Raw genomic sequence first — 19,946 nt, 5'->3', positions numbered from 1 at the left:
TCCCCATGGCCTAAACGAGGGGTTATCCCCATAACTTAGACGCATGGTTATCCCCATGGCCTAAACGAGGGGTTATCCGTATAACTTGGACGAGCGGTTATCCCCATAACTTAGGCGCGTTGTTATCCCCATGGCCTTAACGAGGGGTTATCCGTATAACTTAGTCGAGCGGTAATCCCTATAATTTGGACACATGGTTATCCCCATTGCCTAAACGAGCGGTTATCCGCATATCTTAGAGGGATGGTTATCCCAATGGCCTAAACGAGCGGTTATCCCCATGGCCTAGACGCGGTGTTATCCTCATGGCCTAGACGCGGTGTTATCCTCATGGCCTAGACGCTGTGTTATCCTCATGGCCTAGACGCGGTGTTATCCTCATGGCCTAAATGAGCGGTTATCCCCATCACTTAGACGCATGGTTATATCGATGACTTAGACGCGTGGTTGTTCAAGTTTAACGTGCAATTACATGGACGTTTTCTAAATTACATGTAGTATCTGATGGTATACTTGCGGGTACAAGCTACAAGATTATTTATTAACGTTGGATATATGTTAACAGGAAACATTAGCTCAATAAGCTATTTTCTGAAAGTGTGTATAAGAACATGTTTTAGTTTATGGCATGCGTTTTCGTGACCCAAAACTAAAACCACAACTTATCGGGATTAAGAATTGGAAAAGAAATTTCTAATGCTCATATATCTGTTCCAAACGGCCTTGTAAATTCATAAGCAGTAACTATAGTTGATAACATTTGTCCTGAGAATGGACATTACATCAGTCATTTTCTTCCGTAACAGTTGGTTGACTTATGTTAATAATGGATTACAGTAATTGTAAATTTATCCCAGAATTCTGTAAACTAAATTCAGTTACATTTGCTCTTTGGCTAGGCTTAGGCGGCCGAAGGCCCCTGAAATTGAGAGATACGTACGGTGGCCTCAGAGCATCTGCGTTTGCCGCAGGAGAACGGTGTATCCCTATAGAGACCGTAAGGGTCGCCGAAGGATTATAGCGCGTAGTTATAACTTTTTTTTTCATTTCTACGTTCGCCGTACAATAAACATGCCGAAGCCATGCCGCAGACCGGTTCTACGGAGACCATTACATCGGGCGCATGGTGACCTTGCGTTAGCCTTGCGCGTACCCTAGGGTCTTGTGATTTACTATTCACCTTTGCGGACCCCCCAAAAAGTCGCGGCCAACGCAGGCCTTCGTCGAGCGCCTCAGCGAATCAATAAGGCGGTCCTATGGTGCCCGTATGGTGGACTTGTGGCTACCTTGCGTCTGCCTTGGGATTTTTAAAACCCTACGGCCGCCACAGGGACGCCCTAAGGCGACCATACGCCATCACTTCAAAGGCCGTACGGCATCCGAAGGTTTTTGTCTCCACAAATTCAAATTAAGCCGTGCGGCTACCCTAACATTTGTGAAAGCTACCGCATATGATTGTCGGCGGCTTAGACGTAGATCATATATACTTCAACAGATGTGACTGAGGCATTAAGCAGTGTTTGTGTTTCTTTTCCTGTTGCGTTGCGGCGCATAAACTGCTAGCGGGGAACAAATCGCAAAAATAGCCATAAACACATTTACCTAGGACAGGTCAGAATAAATCAACCTTTTCAGAGAACAATATATTTTACTATGAACTGTATTGAAAACCTAGATATTGAACATAGATATTTCAAACGTATAAATCAGCTTATTTATCATTTGTTAGCAAAGAAAGCCAGTATATTCGCTTAATCTTCTTATGCACGTTCATAAAAGGAATACTTTGAACGACCTAACTTATGCAGACGATTTACATACTTATTCGACAAGTAGCCTTGTTTTTTGCTTATTGTTTAATTGCTTATATGTATGCATTGAATCGCTTGAAACCACTAGTCTATATTTACTTGTCCCCATGCGCTGTGTCCTTCTGGGTATATTGTAAAACAATGTTCATTATCTTTAAAGACCAAAGCTCGCATAAATGAGTTAATTGCACGCGTTTGTCCGTCCGCATCGTGTAAACATATGATCTATAAAGCCAAACAAATCTATGTTACATCGTGAAAACATCGATACTATAAGCCAAACACAACTATGTAACACCAATAATTCCCGTGGTTAGTATACTGTTATGTTTGTTTGTTCAAATTCGGACAGACAATAATCATCGTCTAACTAGGGTTGTATTGAAAGATAAGTAAACTTTATGTGCGTGAAGTTAGCACCGTAGCACCGCAACACCGCAGCACCGCGGTGCTATCACCGCAACCACGGTGCTAGCACCGAATCACCAGAATTTTACCAAAGTATATTAATAAATGTTATTCTAGTATAGAATAGGAGCTGCTCTTGGTCATGGAATATGTTACTGAACTGCGAACCTAGGTTATGGCATCGGTCAATTGGCTGCGATTTTAGGCAGGCTCAGGGTTTTTGATAATTTTAGGTTAATACCCTAGGCATTTTCCATCAAAATTTCAATTATGTTTAGCGGTGATACCTTAAAAATGAGAAAGGGGACCACTGACACCTATACCACAGTGTAGCCTAGGCCTCAACTTAGGTCATGGCATAGGTCAATGGGCTGCGATTTTAGGCAGGCTAAATATACTTTATACTTTATATATAAAATTCCGGTGATTCGGTGCTAGCACCGTGGTTGTGGTGATGTGCTGCGGTACTACGGTGCTAACTTCACGCACATGTAAACTTTAAGGATCTAGCGGCTTTTATAGAGGATAGCACGGCCACTGGCACCAGGTGCGTAGCTGCCTATACGCGAGAACACGGCTAAATCCACGTGATTCTGACAACAAAAATAGGAAAAATTACAGTATTCGTATTTGATCACACTGGCTGTTACAAAGAGACATATGGGCATTGACATTGAAAATTTAATTTAGTTCAATGGCAAAATAGGCCAGAAAATAACACTTCATGAATGTCATTAACATAATCGGGGATTATTTGTTTGCTATTTTAGAGAAAAAATATCTGCCGAATAAGGAATTTATTGGTTGATTTATTATCCTTATACTGTCCATTTTTCCAGTACTAAATAAAGCACTTCGGAATGAACCAGAATGCACCATTGTTTCATATTTATCTGGGGTTGAGGGGGCATGACCACAGACCCCCTAGCACAATTATGAATCCACATGAATAGAACTGCTAGCTACGCCTCGGACGTCCCGATAGAAAATGTCAGTAACTTTTACAGCCACTAGCGCCTGTGGTTACAGCATTAAAATTTGATAGGATTTTATATCATATATTGATTTCCCAAAGCTTAAAATACGACTATAAAAGTATTTTTGAATGAATGTCGCATTCGCAACGGTCACTAAAATAAACAAATGGTAAAACGTCAAGTATATGAGATTCGTATCATGTTTCAACAATATTTTCATGAATGGAACATCGAAAAACTACATGAGTTCAGTAAGAGTTAAACGGCACATATTGGTATTCATATTACAATAAGAAATCGTACGAGATTTATAGATTATGTTCTGGTGCAGTCTCGTTTAAATAGTTAACTTATGAAAGGCTTAAAATGAATTGTTAACAAAGACATTTACAAATAAAACACAGGCTTATACATGTAGGAGACGAAACACTGAGCGTCAACAGTGTTATACCTTTAAATGTGATGAACAAATAACTGGGAGTGATAAAGAACCAGTGGGTATTGTGAAGTACGGAGTGTTAAAGAACCAGTGTGTTTTGTGAAGTACTATCACAGGTAGGAATGACTGTATACTTCTCAGCCGTACACGCATTTCATTAGCATGGACTAACTGTAACAACGGTGAGTATCAAACCTTTTACTGTGGAGTATCTACTCAAACAAACCCAGCGTGTGGAATTGTGTATATACAGAAATACTTTCACTGAAAACAACGTTTTCTTGTATTATATAAGATCCAGGATAGATCAACGGAAATAAGATCTATTTATATATGTCGTACCAAAATATGTATTAAATCTATTCTAATTGATATTATAATGAGGAATATAATCAAATGCCTACGGGGGTAAGTAAAATATATACAAATATTCTAAACAGTCTATATATCGAAACTGACTCACATTTAAAAACATTTTATTCAACTAAAACACGAATCAGATGTATACTTAAAAAGATAGCAAAATAAGCCTTAAGAAAGATGTCTAAAGCTTATGTAAATGCCTTGCTTATTTGAATGAAGATACAGTCATATGTTTTGTTAACGCAATGATTGGGTTTTCGTCGGGCAGGGCATTGTCAATTTCCTAAATTTACCATAATCATCGTTCCCTGGCCCAGAAATCTCAGGCATTTCCACAATGACGACTGAATTTATATGCTTAACGTACTTATGCAAACACAACCCCGTCAAGTGCATAATTTGGCTCTAAAGGTTAACATGTTGACATTCATATTGTCGGACGATAATTTGTCGTAGGCCATTTCCTTATCACGGCACTCGAAATGCTGGTCAGTATACAAGCTTGACGTAAGGCATATATACACCCATACATGTCCCCCCCCCCATTCAGGATCGCCGTGTCATATTATCATAGCAATGTGTTTATCAGTTTGGAATCTTTACGTATACAACGGATTAGCACTGAGCCCAGCGTTCGCTGTTAGGTAAACATAGTGTCTTTACGCCAAAAACAACAACACTTGAATAGTTGCATGCTAAATATTGGCTCCAGTACAAAATAATAAACTCGGCAGAACCAGAACAGATAGTTAATTAAGACTATATAGTTAATATAAGACTTGTACAAGGTACATCATGAATATGGTGAAATAATGCAAACTATAAAAAACATTCGAACCGCGTTGGCTCAAACTCGTTTTGCTCGAATTACTCGTTGGCTCGATCAGGATCTTAAGAACCCATTTCTGGCTCGAATTTTCCGAGGCTCGATGTATTTTTGCTAGTCCCTATGAGTTCGAGCCAACGGGGTTCGACTGTAGTAGTATATTAGTATAAGTGATATGATCAAATAAGGCGATAGTGAACAGAAACAGCGTTAAACTTCCGCATTCAATATTGTTCGATTTAATAGACGCAACAACTTCATCAACTAGTGCAAAGACGGATACCATTTTAACATATTTCCTTCGAATAAGATCAAACCCTGAACAGATGAATAATGAAATTCCTCTTCGATATCTCTTGAATAAAAACATACAGTACATTTCTTCACGTTGGATATGATTACGGTTATAATTTTATCTGCCAATATGAGTTATTAAGGGATTATGAAAATATTGTATTATTCCATTATGTACACTTATTTATAAAACACTCTAAGCGGTTTACGGATTAACCCCTTCTTTAATTATAACTGAACCAGGTTGTTTTATTGAACAGTTTACCACATATCACCTGTGTAGCAGTGAGTCAGAATGCTTCTTCTTTTCTTTTTACTTCCTGTCGTTTACCTACATTTCTTTCACTTATCCATTTCCTTACCTTTTTCTTATTTATGCTCATGGGGAAGAGGTTACTAATGTTGTTAGAACTTGTGTCCAACCCATTTGCTTTTTGTATCATTGTTGTAAATACCGATCATGTTGAAAGAAAAAATGCAATAAAATATGTTTAAATCAAATCAAGGAATAAGTAAAAGTCTTCTTAATGAATTGTCGTTTTGAATTCTTCGTACAAAAACACTACCTTAGGTTATCAACTCTTGCTTAAAGCAACACATTTAAAATCTTACTAAATAATGTATTTATGTAAATTATTAATTACTGGTAACAAGATTGTAACTGTGCATAAAATGGCTGAAAACGCACATATATCAAATGATTGGTGAGTCCTAAAAGATTTACAGTGACCAACTATATCGTCTAATAACGGGTAAAAATACCGTGTTTTCTGCACATTTCTTTAAAATTAAGCACGGTATCCTTCATTAAAACTATTGTTTCCGATATTTACGCAACCTTTTTGGTAAATTAAAGCAATTGTATTAATTGTGGTAATTTTATTTGGGAGTAAGATTGCATCTAAACAATTATTCTACTTTTGAATTTAATCAAAAATATTTTCACATTCATTATATTAGCGATGTCAAACGCATAAGCAAATCCATTATCAGTCAAAAGCCTTTACACACTTGCTACCGATTTTTTATTGTATAATTCTCAAAACAGTTCTAAAGTTGCTAAAATCTTTCATAAAAAGCCTGTGTTAAACAGAATTAAGTAATTGATCGTGCGCAACAAAATAACGCATTCAATATTTCGTATCAAAGGTCCCTATCTCGGGTCACACTTACAATCAACAGTACACTGTAAAGGGCCAGGGGCTGTTATGTCACCTCAAACAAATTGTCTTTGTTTACAACAGCTTACAAGATATAATCCATCCTAACTAGAGTAAATAGCCTTCACATCTGATGACTATACATTTCTATATTAGTTTCAGATATGGAACAGTGAGAGCCCAGGCGAAAACAACGATGACCATGAATGGATAACCAACATACAGGTTATGCAAGGTACGTGCGCCATGTATGGCTAACAAACCTACAGCATATACCAGGTACGTGCGCCATGGATGGCTAACAAACCTACAGCATATACCAGGTACGTGCGCCATGGATGGCTAACAAACCTACAGCATATACCAGGTACGTGCGCCATGGATGGCTAACAAACCTACAGCATATATCAGGTACGTGCGCCATGGATGGCTAACAAACCTACAGCATATATCAGGTACGTGCGCCATGGATGGCTTACAAACCTACAGCATATATCAGGTACGTGCGCCATGGATGGCTAACAAACCTACAGCATATATCAGGTACGTGCGCCATGGATGGCTAACAATCCTACAGCATATAACAGGTACGTGCGCCATGGATGGCTAACAAACCTACAGCATATATCAGGTACGTGCGCCATGGATGGCTAACAAACCTACAGCATATATCAGGTACGTGCGCCATGGATGGCTAACAAACCTACAGCAAACCAACATACAGCATACATGTGACATGGACGGATAACCAACATACATCATATAACAGGTACGTGTGACATGGACGGATAACCAACATACATCATATAACAGGTACGTGTGCCATGGACAGATAACCAACATACATCATATAACAGGTACGTGTGACATGGATTGTAACTAACGTAGAGCCCATTCATGTGACCATGTTCAACTTATAACTCATTATTTTATTTTAGAATATTAACATTAACATACCAAGACATTCCTAAACAGCTTTTAGAGGTGTGAACTGTACTTTGGTGTATAACTTTATATGGTATGATATGAAATGGTTCATAAGTGTATATTTTATTGATAACAACTTTCATCGTCAGCGCTCAGGGCTGTATGAATCGATTCCAGCGTTATTCGTTTTCAATACAACATTTTAAAACTTATCCGTAATTAGCATATTTTACTTTCCCCGAGTAATGTAATACAATTTCCCCCATCCATCCGTTGATGATATGCAATTACTGAACGGCTGTGGAATGCATTAAAGAATTTATGTCGAAGAACTAGCATGACTAACGGATATTAAAAAAATCGGTGACATTGTGAATGGGTGATGATTTAAATAAATCTTCGAGGTATGGTCATTCAATAATATTATTTCATTAGATACTAACTGCTGTATTTAAATATGTTATTTAGCTAGAAGTGTAATGTACATTTGACCAGTAAGCGTATTGACTTAAATGCAATACTTTAACCAGCGATTACATGTACGTGTATTGAATGAGTAGATTAACATTTCAGTACAATACCATTTACTATAACTATTACAAGGACTCGGACCGTACCATTGTACCCGTTTCACTTTTTATAACTCTCCCTGAAGTATAATCTTATAATTCAATCATGAAAATGTATGTTACAAGCATATATACATATATGTTTTCTACATACACACATACATACATGCACATACACACACACGAACGCACGCACGCATACATACATATATACATAATGTATATATAATTAATGTATTTTATTGAAGTTGATCTACATATTTCGTGTCAGGTTACATCGAATTCTTCCATTGTCTGTACAGTACTGTACAGTATACATGACTAAAGAGTACTTGTCATGCATTTGGAATATTCATACGAAAGCCTAGATCCAATTGTATCAGTCAAATAAAAAGTTGAAACTAATGGGCGGTTGTGTTTACTGTTTAGGGACCAGTCCCATTCTCGGGCTGGATACAAAAAAATCCTACAAAACAATTGCTACACCGTTTTACAAATAGACGGCATGACTTGAAGAAATCGGAAGTACGGGCCAATGAACAACTTTGTTTACGTTAACAAGTGTCAAACGATCTAAACTATGGCCAGAACATTAAATCTTTATCGACCAAATGCGAACATTATATATGAATCGACTTATTTATATGAATGGACTGTAAGATGAAACATATTATCACAGTGCTATTGATTATAGTTTTAAATATTTACCAAGATTCTAAAACTTTCTGAAGTTTATCGTGAAATAATTTGTCGTGAAAACAGCAACGTGGTGTCTGTCGATGGATGATCAATAACGTTACCAGTGAATCTTTTATCGTTTACAGCCTCTTTTCTACCTGAGATCATTTTCTGCAGCATCCTCTATTGGAGAGATTAATCCCTGTTGGGAATAGTTTATTATTTAAGCTCTTTATGTTGTAGTTGTTTCTGCAGACGAATACAGTACTGACAAAAAGTTTTGTAAAGTGACTTAAGGATAGAGGAAATAGATACACTATTGTATTGTTCATACAGATTGAATACTGATAACAATACCATGCATTAGACAGTAGGCAGCAGTATCAACAATACCATGCATTAGACAGTAGGCAGCAGTATCTTGACTTGATTAGTGACTCAGAAAATTATTCAGGATATTGACTATTATCCCAGGAATAGTGTAATGGGAAACAAATAATGATAAATACAAAACATCAAGTTAATTTAATGTTTACATGGAAATGTCTATTGTTTGTAAAATATATTCACTTATGAATAGAACATTCAGAATTTTTATGGGTGTTAATAGAGTTTTCTGATGGATAATTTTGGAGAGAACACTTTCTCTGATTCGGAACCACTTATGGATGAGCGGTCAGGAATAAGAAACACCACCCAGCAGTTTTTGCGGTCTTTTTCTATCCTCAGTGATGACTCTGACTTTGATGAGCTGGACGACATTGACACGCCAGATTTCGTGGATGGAAGTGGTGATGTTGAGCCAACAGTTCAACACACATCTACCGCAGGGGTCCGGGTGGAATTTGGGAAGGGGGATCAACAAGGTAGATATTTCACTGCAACTTTCCACAGTATTTACTTCTGTAAATTATATGTCAATATATAGTATTTGAAAGTATCAGTTTGTGGATAGTTTATAAATAACTGGACAATTTTTTGAAGGCCTATTTTAAGGAATGTTTGGCATGATAATCCCCTGCTGTGCATCTCCTGCTAATCGAGTCTCAGTAGGGGCCAATTTCCTGTGTATTTGTTTATTGGCTCGGGGCCATTTAGGGTCCATTTCTATAATAAAACTACAAAAACTGCACAGCAGGATATTCAGATCAGAGATCTGATAAGAGAGATCAAGGCAAGTAGATTTAGATCAATAGACAGGTTGTGTACTCACTGTATACAGTTGTTGTTTTTTTTTTTTGGGGGGGGGGGGTACCTTATAGAAGGCTTAAACTAGGCCTTAAATTTAAGGCTCAAGCTTGTAGAGGAAGATATTGAAGAAAATATCTTGAGAGAGTATTAAACTTCCATGTTCCTTTTAGTTATCCTGTTTTCAAAGACTAGCTTTTATCTCTGTCAAACATGTTAGTCATGACTTAGGCCTAAAAAAAAAAATTGTTTGGTTAGGGTTACATCCTTTTCAAAAATAGGTAGGTTAGGTAGGCTTTTTATTTTTTTTTATTTTTTTTTTTTATTAGGCTTTATATAAGAATGTCATTTTCATCATTGGAGAATGGTGTTAAAGTTATCTTCTATATAAGCAATTAAGGTTTTAAACTACATATTGAAAAGCAAAAAAAAGAAAGAAAAACAATTATTTTTTATTTATTTTTTTTAGTTTTTCATTTTTTTTTTTCAAACTGACTATAAAAAACGTTAGGGTCGGCGCCTATTCCGTAGGTAGGGTCGGGTAACCCGAACCAAATGTATTTTTTTTTTAGGCCTTACCATGTTGACTTTCTGAACATTTTTTATATAGATTTATTATATCCTGAATTACCAGTAGTAAATTACTATTGACCAGTGGTGGGCAAATTCTTACAATAAAAGCTATTATTGACTCCTATTAATTGTAAAAAAAAATTGTATTATTTTAGACATTTTGATGCATCTATCATTTTTTACTTTTTTCAGAAGGAAAACTTATTCCATTTAGTAGCATCCATCGGCCAGCGAAGGGTTTCCAGAATGTGAGGCCGGATTGTTGGATGAAGGAGCCAATACATGTGCGCATCCCGAAGTTTGAGCGGGAAGACCATCCCCACATGACCAGAAAGGCTTTCAATCCCAATCTGTAAGTTACCTAGAGCATTTGCTGAATTTATCAGCAGTGTCAAAAGTGCATGAATACCACAGAGTCTCATTGTGAGTTACTCTGAATTACACGGCAGAAAGAAACTTTATCCATTAAAAACCCATATCCAACAAATATGGAAAATTATAACTGTCCGATTGGTGCAAAAATTATGAGTTTTAGTTGCAAAGCTAGGAATTATTTTCAAAACTGATCTGTCTATGGTATACTCAGTTAATTAATCAATATTTTTTTCAATTTGAGTAATTACCAGTATGTAAATCTCATTTTGAATGCATTGATTTATAAAGTATTTTCTAGTGTTTGTCCTTCACAGAGTAAACATAATAAATAGAGTGTGATTTAGAACTTCAAATAGTGCGAGTATATATAAATACATATACATGTATCTAATAACTTGTAAAAAGCCAAGATTTTTGTTTTGCAGTATTCAATGATAAACTTACAATGATAATCCAAACTCATGCTTTTTGAATGAAAAACATTTAAATCATCCCGGTAGATATTTTATGTAAAAAAAAATTAATGCTCTAATTGAAATAATATGAATGGTTTTAAACTTTCTGTGTCAGTGAACATGCTGTTACTTTTATCAAACGGTTTCAGACTTAACATCTTTTCTGTCATAAAGATATCTATACTTAAAGTCTTAATACTGATTGCCATGTCAGGTACAACAGTTAATTAGCTATTTTCAGTTTATTTAGTTTTGTCAAATCAGAAAAAAACGTGATTTTACTGCACTAGTATGAATATAATGCTGTTATAATGTAATTGCTAGTCTCAAGGGTAACACAGGTTGTGATGTGTGTCCCTGACATGTCTTATGACTGCCTCATCATAAATTATTCAGCCTGACAAACAGTCACAGTTCGCATGATGAAAACAAAATAAAACTCATGGGGTTTGAAAGCTACTCATAGGCACTCACTCATGTATGTCATAGTTTGAATTTTGAATGCTCTGATGTAAAAAGAAATGTTTCGAAAAGATGCTATCTAAATTATTTCTATTAATTGTGGAAAAGAACCTATAAAAATTATATGCAATTATTTGTGGAAAAGAAGCTATCAGAATTATATGCAATTATTGTGGAAAAGATGCTATCAGAATTATATGCAATTATTGTGGAAAAGATGCTATAAGAATTATATGCAATTATTGTGGAAAAGAACCTATATGCAATTATTTGTGGAAAAGAAGCGATCAGAATTACTTGCAATCATTGCAGTAAAGATGCTATCTAATAATCTTATTTAAATTCATCTTCATCTGGCACAAGTTTCAACATATTTTTTTTAGATTGGATCACAAAATAATATTAAGATGTGATTAATCAATTGTTTCCCTGACTTCCCTGCAGTACACTAAACACATCAAACTATCATACATTGCTTTTCAAACATATTTCCAAAGATAAATTGAGACAAGGAAATGTTGAAAAATGTGTTCTGTTTTATTCATTTAACATTTTCCTGTGGTACGGAAATTGGAATGGATTAGGACCATGCAGTCTCGAAAATCCAGGATTATTCAAGATATTATTATTGGATAGAACATTGGAGTTGATTTCAGCCAGCTTTTATGAGCCTTGGGAGATTCATTACACATATATAGGAAATTGTTTTCCTAAATGCCTTTTTTGGCCAGATGACATTTTATTACTAGATAGCCAGACTTTTGAATTCTGTCTGTTCCTGGTCCCAATTTCTCAAAATTCATTGAGTGTAACATTTGCTTAACTAGCTTATTTCTAAAGCCAGATATCTTACTTAGACTTGATTTTACCCAATGCAAATAAAGTAATGATGATTGTCTGAATGATAATTCTCTTTTAAAGCCGCACTCTCACAGATATAAAGTTTTGACAACATTTTTATTTTTTGTCTTGGAATGAGCCAATTTCTGCGTGAATATCTGCAAACCAGTGATATAAGACTGCGGACACAAGATCAGATCACAGATTTTCATATTTCTGTTTAAAAATTAATGTTTAATGGCTAAAAGCGTTACAAATATATTATTGTCTTTCAGGATGCAATGCCAGTTTTAATTAATCATTATTTTTATATAAAAAATCTAACTTGGCAGCATATTTGTAGTGTACCGGGTATCTTCAATTTCATGATGTCAGAGGGTAATGCACCAGTCAATTGTAACCACGGCCCCCCAGGTCCGGGGAATAGCAGGGACTTTGACTTTTGGTCAAGCCCAAACCGGGTAAAATCCCCACCCTGCAGGGACGAACTGATGGTTAAATCACTGCCAAATGCCCCCATACCCCAGGGAGCCTAGGTCAGGCCCATTCCCCGCAAATGCAAAACTACTGCATTCACCCGGCACTGCGGGGCCACCTGAAAGGTAAAAACACGGCCCATTTCTCCGGCTATCCCCGGTATACCCCCGGACCGGGGGCGTGGTTACAATTGACTGGTGCATAACAGTGCGGCAGAGGGGGATTATAGTTAAAAATATTGCCCTTGTGTTTTTAATGTATGTTCTAATAGAAGTGAGGTATAATGACTACACATGTGTATGTGTTAATTGAGTGTTTTAAGCTTTCAAATCATACATTCTAAGTAGGGCTTCCATTAAAGGAAGTTTGGAAGTATATTACTCCCTAGGAATATCAAAACTTGAGTCAATATTACTTTTTTTGGTCACAATTTCAATCAGTCTTTATGTAAAATGAATTACTATAATATTAGGCCTTAAAGCTGCACTCTCACAGATTGAACGTTTTGACAACTTTTTTATATATTTTTTCTTGGAATGAGCCAATTTTTGCGAAAATCCATGGAAACAAGTTAAATAAGACTGCTGACAAAAAATAAGATCGCAGATTTTTATATTTAAGTCCAAAAATTGATGTTTAATGCATTTTTCTTAAACCGTTAGTTACGGTTTAAGCCATAAAACATTACTTTTCAAACAGAAATATGAAAATCTACAATTTGATTTTTTGTCAGCAACCGTATATCATTGGTTTACAGTTATTTATGCAAAAATTTGCCCTTTCCAAGACAAAAAATAAAAAAAAAGTTGTAAAAACAGTAAGTCTGTGGAGTGCAGCTATAAATATGGCAAGTTAAAGTTGCAAATTTCTTGATTTTTAACATATTAGTTGAAAAAAAGTGGAAAAAGATATTGTATTAGGGACAATTAAACTTCCACATTTCAGTGAAAAACTTCCAAAATTGATGGACAGGAAGTTCATACTTCCAGTTTCAAATTCTTAATGGAAGCCCTGATTATTTATTATTACTATTCTTGTTGATACCTCCAAGAATTGTTTTCTCTAAATTAAAAAAAATATATATTTTATGCATTATTTCATGACACCTCTCAATAATAAGGGGCCATTAACATACTGTTTGAAATAATATTCAATAATTCACACCTCAATGGCAAGATTATTGGCAGGGCTTCCATTCAGAATTTAAAATTAGATCTTCCATGTTATCAAGTTATCCTGACCATGGAAGCTAAGTCTCTCAAACATGTAAAATTTCTTCATTGATGAACAATGATTCTGATGGAATTTGAGAAAAATCATCTTAAACATGCCAACTCCAAAAGAGTGTATTGAAACAATTAATTTACATTCAAGATTTATTGAAAATTTGGCCTTAAATGTAGCATTTACACTTATTTTTAACTGTTTGAACTGCCAAGCATTCAACTTTGGAAATTTTATCCTAAGTTTTGGTTGCTTCTGTACTTAATTTTAGAAGTTTAAGCCCATTTATAGAGATACATATTATACTTAACTCCGTTTATAAAAGGGTTAAAAACACTTATACTGGAGTGAGGTCAATATAATGATGCCAGCTGTTACAAGAAACAAGAAACATGATGAATATAAACCACAATCTTCTAATCATTGATCTTCCACATAAACATGATACCTGTGTATACCAACATTCAATGATGGTCACCCAGGGGACTCCAAGAAGAGCTTATGTTGCCATAAGAAACAATTACTAGAATGTGAAGTAGTTCTTGGTAACGCTATACTCATTTGCCAATACCGTAAATGTCCTATTAGATGTGCCAGACGTGTGTCTTAAAAAACCCTACATGCTGAATAAGAACCTTTTTCCCAATTAAGTGTGTATATGAACAAAACATCGTATAAAATTGTATTTAAACACTTGTGATCACTTGCATTTATAATGAAAAATACTTCAATCTTTTTTTTTACATTGACCCAATTTTTTGCCACCACTCAATGCCAATATGGAGGGGAACTTTGGCATCAAAATGGCAAATAATATAAACTTCTTAGGGTGGGAAATTTGAGTGAATTTCAGCTGATAAATCACTATAAACACAGCCGTAGAAATTATGGCTTAATTGCCGCACTTGACCAAGATTTCCTGTACTGAAGTAGGTATAGGGTTATATAAAACACTGGTTATTTATGTGTGTTTGCAGGTACACTATCGAGGTTCGTCATGGCGATTACGTGTGGACATTCAAGAGGCGTTACAAGCATTTCGACAGCCTGCATAAGTCCCTGCGTTTGTTCCGCGCTCGCTGCAGTCTTCCGGTACCAACAAAACAGTGAGTGTCATTCTTCCAATACTCAACAAAGATGGTGATTTGTCAGATAACATATTAGTAAATTGTATGATGACAGGAAAATACAATCTTTGTTTCACAGTCTAATCCCATGAACTCAGATGTTTCAATGGTCATAGTAAAAATGGGCTGTAATCAATACTGTTCAGGCTAATATTTTAGTTCAGGGGCAGTAACCCATACTGTTCAAGCTAATTCTTCTGTCAAGAGGCTGTAATCCATGCTGTTCAGGCTAATTCTTCTGTCAAGAGGCTGTAATCCATACTGTTCAGGCAAATTCTTCTGTCAAGAGACTGTAATCTATACTGTTCAAGTTAATCTGTTCAGGGGGCTGTACTCTATACTGTTAAGGCTAATACTTCTGTTCAAGAGGGGGCTGTTCTCCATACTGATAAGGCTAAAACTTCTGTTCAGGGGCCTGTACTCCATACTTTTAAGGCTAATACTTCTGTTCAGGGAGCTGTACTCCATGTTGTTCAAGCTAATACTTCTGTTCAGGGGCTGTAATCCATACTGTTCAGGCTTATACTCATGTCCAGGGTCGGTGATCCATAATGTTCAGGCTTATACTTCTGTTTAGGGGCTGTAATATATACTGTTCAGGCAAACATTTCTGTTCAGGAGTGGTGATCCATAATGTTAAGGCAAATACTTCTGTCCAGGGTGGTAATCCATACTAATCAGGCAAATACTTCTGTCCAGGGTGGTAATCCATACTTATCAAGTAAATACTTCTGTCCAGGGGTGGTACTCCATACTAATCAAGCAAATACTTCTGTCCAGGGGTGGTAATCCATACTTATCAAGAAAAAACTTCTGTCCAGGGGTGGTAATCCATACTTATCAAGAAAATACTTCTGTCCAGGGGTGGTAATCCATACTAATCAGGCAAATACTTCTGTCCAGGGGTGGTAATCCATACTACCGTAATCAGGCAAATACTTCTGTCCAGGGTTGGTAATCCATACTACCGTAATCAGGCAAATACTTCAGTCCAGGGTTGGTAATTCATACTACCGTAATCAGGCAAATACTTCTGTCCAGGGTTGGTAATCCATACTACCGTAATCAGGCAAATACTTCAGTCCAGGGGTGGTAATCCATACTACCGTAATCAGGCAAATACTTCTGTCCAGGGTTGGTAATCCATACTACCGTAATCAGGCAAATACTTCAGTCCAGGGGTGGTAATCCATACTACCGTAATCAGGCAAATACTTCTGTCCAGGGTTGGTAATCCATACTAATCAGGCAAATACTTCTGTCCAGGGGTGGTTATCTATACTAATCAAGCAAATACTTCTATCCAGGGACTGTAATACATACTGTTCAGGCAAATTCTTCTGTCCAGGGGTGGTAATTATAAGCATCTTAGTGTAAAATTCAAGGTTTTTAACAGTTATTGATAACATTTAGTCAAAACCCAAATACTTTTTATGAAAATAATAATATATTTTCATAATTTAGACCATTTACTTGCATAACTTCATATTTTTGTTCTTTGTTCTTAAAATCAGACCCCATTCAACTATGAAATGTCAAATGTATGTAAATGAATTTATGGGACATGAAGGTATTTCTAAAAACCTGCTTTATTATGTTTGCCTGTTTTTAAGATTTTCTTTCTTTTACGTGTCATAAGCAGTATGCAATGTTGGCTATGTGTTGTGGGTATGATTCCACTATAAGTGGTTGTCAATAACATGCATTCTTAACTGATGAAGCAGTTTGATTCTTTCATTCCCTGAGTGATTATAAATACTGGTAAAAAAGAAAGTTAATACAATTTAAGTGTTTTGTTACTGTCTGCTCATATTTTATTATAGCTATAAGACATAACTGGTGTAATATCTATCCAATTCAGCATTTTCATTCTCTGTATTTCTATTATTCATTCATGAGTGATTTGCATGTAGGCAGATATTGTTTGCGTGAATATGTCAGATGATGAAATCAGCAAAAGTGTAGTAAAAAATGGCTGAAGTGGTATTATGTACTTCAAGGAAGACATTTCATCAACATCTATTTGGATACCATTGACAGGCTTCTCTGCAAGTTGTCTGTTTTATGAAGGAAGATATGTTGATAAGACTTCAATGAAATGCATGTGTAATTGACAATGCAGCTGCTACTTCTGTCATTCATTAATTCATCATCAGATGTTATCATGTGTACCCACCTAGTGAAGTCAATAATGTATAAAGTACACTTTGCTTCTGCCCTGAAATTATCAAGAGAAAGAATTACACTAGCAGAATCCTTCCCCCGTTGTTAATGACCACGCCAATAGCTCAGTGTTAGAGCATCAGCTTCAGGTGTCAGGTGCGGAATGTTCTGGTTTCAATCCCTGACTGTGTCGTACCGCATACATTATTGAGTGTTATCAATAGCTCCCTTGCTCTGCGCTCAGCATTAGAGGGAAGTACTGGGAAATTTGAAGTACTCAGTTCTAGTTCAAGGCACAGAAGGTTCTGGGTTCAATCCCTGACTGTGTCATACCAAAAAACATTAATTATTGGAATCAGTAGATCCCTTACCTGGCGCTCAGCATTATAAGGAGGGAAGTACTGGGAAATTTGAAGTACTCATTTCTAGTTTAAACCCAGAAAAGTTGTCTCAAGTGCTCCACAGGGATACCTTCATAAACTAGATAATAAACAAGAAAAGAACAGAAATGGTATTGAAGGTGATAATGCCTTTGGGAAATTTTCTCAAACCTGATTTAAAGTCTTATTACTGTAACTGACATTCATGTAGCAATGATGACAATATAATGTCAACCTTTTGTTGGAAATACTGACATATAGCTTCAATAGGCTATGCACGATTGGCTATAAATACAAAAGACCAAAGTCAAATGTTCAATGTCCCTTGGTAGAAATTCTTGTTTAAACATTTTTTCCACGTTGTAATGCATTGTTGGCAGTAATATATAAATATTAGATCCCATGGAGGTTGATAGAATATAATGTGAACCTGAGAAAGTAAATGTCAGCAAAGATTAACATTAACATTTTGAGGGTTAACACTGTATGCTATTTTCCTCCCTGGGAACTGAAAGTAATTTTATTATAGCAAACATATTTGTAAAACATCCAGTATGAAGCCAATTGTTTACAACGGTTTCATCTGGAAAACGTAAAATGATACCGGTACATGTTTTAACACTTCCCATCATTAAAGTTTAGAAAACTCATATATTATTCAATGCATCGTTGGAAGTAATACATGTTATTGTATTACAGACAACCTAATTCAGTTATTCAATGCATCCTTGATAGCAGCGCCTATTTCAACACTCCCTGATTGTAATATAGACAACATAGGTCAGTTATTCAATGCTTTCTTGGTAGCTATGCTTATTTCAACACTCCCTGATTGTAATATAGACAACCTAGTTCAGTTTATTCAATGCTTTCTTGGTAGCTATGCTTATTTCAACACTCCCTGATTGTAATATAGACAACCTAGTTCAGTTTATTTAATGCTTTCTTGGTAGCTATGCTTATTTGAACACTCCCTGATTGTAATATAGACAACCCAGTTCAGTTTATTTAATGCTTTCTTGGTAGCTATGCTTGTTTGAACACTCCCTGATTGTAATATAGACAACCCAGTTCAGTTATGCTTTCTTGGTAGTTATGCTTGTTTGAACACTCCCTGATTGTAATATAGACAACCCAGTTCAGTTTATTTAATGCTTTCTTGGTAGCTATGCCTATTTCAACACTCCCTGATTGTAATATAGACAACCTAGTTCAGTTTATTTAATGCTTTCTTGGTAGTTATGCTTGTTTGAACACTCCCTGATTGTAATATAGACAACCCAGTTCAGTTATGCTTTCTAGGTAGTTATGCTTGTTTGAACACTCCCTGATTGTAATATAGACAACCCAGTTCAGTTTATTTAATGCTTTCTTGGTAGCTATGCCTATTTCAACACTCCCTGATTGTAATATAGACAACCTAGTTCAGTTTATTTAATGCTTTCTTGGTAGTTATGCTTGTTTGAACACTCCCTGATTGTAATATAGACAACCCAGTTCAGTTTATTTAATGCTTTCTTGGTAGTTATGCTTGTTTGAACACTCCCTGATTGTAATATAGACAACCTAGTTCAGTTTATTCAATGCTTTCTTGGTAGTTATGCTTGTTTGAACACTCCCTGATTGTAATATAGACAACCCAGTTCAGTTATGCTTTCTAGGTAGTTATGCTTGTTTGAACACTCCCTGATTGTAATATAGACAACCTTGTTCAGTTTATTTAATGCTTTCTAGGTAGTTATGCTTGTTTGAACACTCCCTCATTGTTACACAGACAACCTAGGTCAGTTATTCAATGCAACTTTAGTGGCCACGCTTGTTTGAAAGCTCTCTGATTGTAACACAGACAACCAAGGTCAGTTATTCAATGCATCCTTGGTAGCCACGCTTGTTCGAACATTTCTCATTGTAATTCCAGGCATCGGGAACAGAGGCAGAGTTTTCGCGAAGAACGCAAGGAAAGGAAAATCAAGAAGAAGCAAAAAAAGGTTGTGGTTGGCCGCTTCCCCAAGAAGCCAGAGATCATGGTTCGTGAAGAACAGCTGGAAAAGAGACGAGTAAGCTCGATTATATATTAGTAGATTGTTGTCAAATAGATTACTGGCAATTTGATGGGTAACAAATTTAAAACCTGGTAAAATTTTCAATTTGCCTTTGCTTTCCATTTATTATGTAATAATTCTGTAAGATAATCATATGCAAACCTCATTGGCTAAAAGTTGGCTTAAAC

General features: G+C 36.0%; 1 protein-coding gene across 4 annotated transcripts in view; it reads left to right on the top strand.

The window, feature by feature from the left end:
- The first annotated feature begins 3,443 nt into the window (after positions 1-3,443).
- LOC128238293 (phospholipase D1-like) overlaps positions 3,444-19,946 on the top strand; it is a 51,242-nt gene continuing 34,739 nt past the window's right edge. The window contains exons 1-6 of one of the 4 annotated variants that reach the window (XM_052954070.1): positions 3,444-3,817; positions 6,435-6,513; positions 9,182-9,318; positions 10,406-10,565; positions 15,024-15,152; positions 19,635-19,773. In XM_052954070.1, coding sequence (XP_052810030.1) covers positions 6,485-6,513; positions 9,182-9,318; positions 10,406-10,565; positions 15,024-15,152; positions 19,635-19,773 — 594 coding nt within the window. In that variant the 5' untranslated portion in view covers positions 3,444-3,817; positions 6,435-6,484. Of the gene's footprint in view, positions 3,818-6,434; positions 6,514-7,500; positions 7,610-8,309; positions 9,319-10,405; positions 10,566-15,023; positions 15,153-19,634; positions 19,774-19,946 lie in introns of those variants that run through there. The other 3 variants (XM_052954071.1, XM_052954069.1, XM_052954068.1) reach the window with 3 other exon arrangements.

This window comes from Mya arenaria, chromosome 6 (assembly GCF_026914265.1).
Source record: "Mya arenaria isolate MELC-2E11 chromosome 6, ASM2691426v1".
Taxonomy (NCBI): domain Eukaryota; kingdom Metazoa; phylum Mollusca; class Bivalvia; order Myida; family Myidae; genus Mya; species Mya arenaria.
The sequence above is the reverse complement of the archived record's forward strand: the minus strand, read 5'-3'. Positions and strand labels throughout refer to the sequence as shown.